The 2,028-nt window shown below is 67.8% G+C and overlaps 1 protein-coding gene across 1 annotated transcript in view; it reads left to right on the top strand.

Annotated features, from left to right (window-relative positions):
- CELF3 (CUGBP Elav-like family member 3) overlaps window positions 1-2,028 on the top strand; it is a gene marked incomplete at both ends in the record, with an annotated part of 8,927 nt that overhangs the window by 4,281 nt on the left and 2,618 nt on the right. Inside the window, 4 exons of the mRNA XM_026083692.1 lie at window positions 47-145; window positions 243-386; window positions 1,221-1,359; window positions 1,873-2,022. Of these exons, the coding sequence (XP_025939477.1) occupies window positions 47-145; window positions 243-386; window positions 1,221-1,359; window positions 1,873-2,022 (532 nt within the window). The remainder of the gene's footprint in view (window positions 1-46; window positions 146-242; window positions 387-1,220; window positions 1,360-1,872; window positions 2,023-2,028) is intronic.

Genomic DNA, 2,028 nt, shown 5'->3' with positions numbered 1-2,028 from the left:
GCTCTGTGTAGGGTGCCTGGGTGCTGTGGGCTGGGTGGGTGCTGAGCCCTCGCGGCCCCCCCCAGGCTGCGCCTTTGTCAAGTTCCAGAGCCACGCGGAGGCCCAGGCCGCCATCGCCGCCCTGCACGGGAGCCGGACACTGCCGGTGAGCCGGGGACCCCGGCGTCCGGGGCGGGCAGGTGTGTGTGTGTGGGGGACACGGTGCCCATCCCCCTGGGTGACGGCGTGGTGCCCCCTCGCAGGGTGCCTCATCCAGCCTGGTGGTGAAGTTCGCGGACACGGAGAAGGAGCGGGGCCTGCGGCGGATGCAGCAGGTCGCCAGCCAGCTGGGCATGTTCAGCCCCATCGCCCTCCAGTTCGGGGCCTACAGCGCCTACACACAGGCGGTAGGGTGGCCAGGGAGTCGCGGCACCCATCCGGGGGACCAGGGTGGATGTGGGGAGGTGAGGGACCCCATGGGTGGTCACTGGGCACAGCGGGACCCTGGAGCTCAGGGCGGGATGGGGCACTGGGGATGGTGGACCCCCCCCCCCATGGCCCAGGATGGGGTTCCTGGGATGGTGGATATGAGGGCATGATGGACTCCATGGTCCAAGATGGGGCCCTGGGATGATGGGATTTTGATGGACCCCAATGCCAAGATGGGCTCCCTGGGGTAATGGGCACCGGGAGATGATGGACCCCATAGTTCAGGATGGGGCCCCTGGGGTAACAGGTATGGGAGTGGAGGGAGGAGGGGGCTGATGGACCCCCATGGTCTGGGATGGGGGCACTGGGGTGATGGGCACAGGGAGATGAAGGGCCCGGTGGTCCGGGATGGGATCACTAGGATGGTGAGAGGGGGATGATGGCCCCCAATGCTAGGATGGAGTCACTGGGGTAATGGGCACTGGGAGATGATGGACCCCATGGTCCAGGATGGGGGCCTGGGGTGATGGGCACTGGGATGATGGGCACTGGGGGATGATGGACCCCCCCCATAGTTCATGATGGGGGCCCTGCAGAGATGGGCACAGAGAGATGATGGACTCCATGGGCCAACAATGGGTGATGGGTGTTGATGACCCCATGGCCCAGGGTGCAGGGCATGGGGAGATGGTGGACCCCATTGCCAAGGTGGGGGCACTGGGGTTGCTGCTCCAGGGAGGGGACCCTGGGTGTTGGGTGCCCTGGTGGTGCCCACCAGTGGTCTGTGGCTGGTGCCAGCGCTGTCCCCTCAGCTGATGCAGCAGCAGGCGGCCCTGGTGGCCGCCCACTCGGCCTACCTCAGCCCCATGGCCACCATGGCCGTTCAGATGCAGCACATGGGTACGGTCAACCCCAACGGGCTCATCGCCACCCCCCTACCCCCCTCCTCAGGTACCTGGCATGGGGGGTTGGGGGCACCAGGGATGGGTGCACTGAGGGAGGGGGGGACACCAGGGACAGGGAGGGGGGGTCGGTGGCACTGGGGGATGGGGGACACTGGGAATGGGGACATAGTGGTGGCACTGGGGAATGGGAGCCACCAGGATTGGGAGCACGGGGGATGGGGACACCAGGAACATCAACAGGAGGGTGGCACTGGCGAATGGGAGACACTGTGGGTGGGGACATGGGTGGCACTAGGGGATGGGGACCACTAGGGTTGGGGCAAGAGGGGTGGGTACAGCAGGCATGGGCATGGGGGGGGCAGTGGCACTGGGGAATGGGGGACACTGGGGATGGGGACATGGGTGGCACTAGGGGATGGGGACCACCGGGTGGGGTGGGGACACATGGGTGGCACTGGGGGAATGGAGGCCACCAGAGTTGAGGGCACCAGGGATGGGGACACGGGGTGGGAGGAGGCAGGGGGACAGCAGGGATGGGGGCTCACGGGGACGCTGGCAGGAACCAGCACGCCGCCCGCCATCGCCGCCACGCCGGTACCCGCCATCCCGGCCCCGCTCAGCGTCAACGGCTACAGCCCGGTGCCCGCGCAGCCCCCGGGGCCGCCCGCCTCCGATGCCATCTACGCCAATGGGGTCCACCCCTACCCAGGTGCCC

The sequence above is a fragment of the Apteryx rowi genome, unplaced genomic scaffold (assembly GCF_003343035.1).
Source record: "Apteryx rowi isolate R43461 unplaced genomic scaffold, aptRow1 scaffold_610, whole genome shotgun sequence".
NCBI lineage: Eukaryota > Metazoa > Chordata > Aves > Apterygiformes > Apterygidae > Apteryx > Apteryx rowi.
This window is presented reverse-complemented; position numbering and strand designations above follow the sequence as displayed.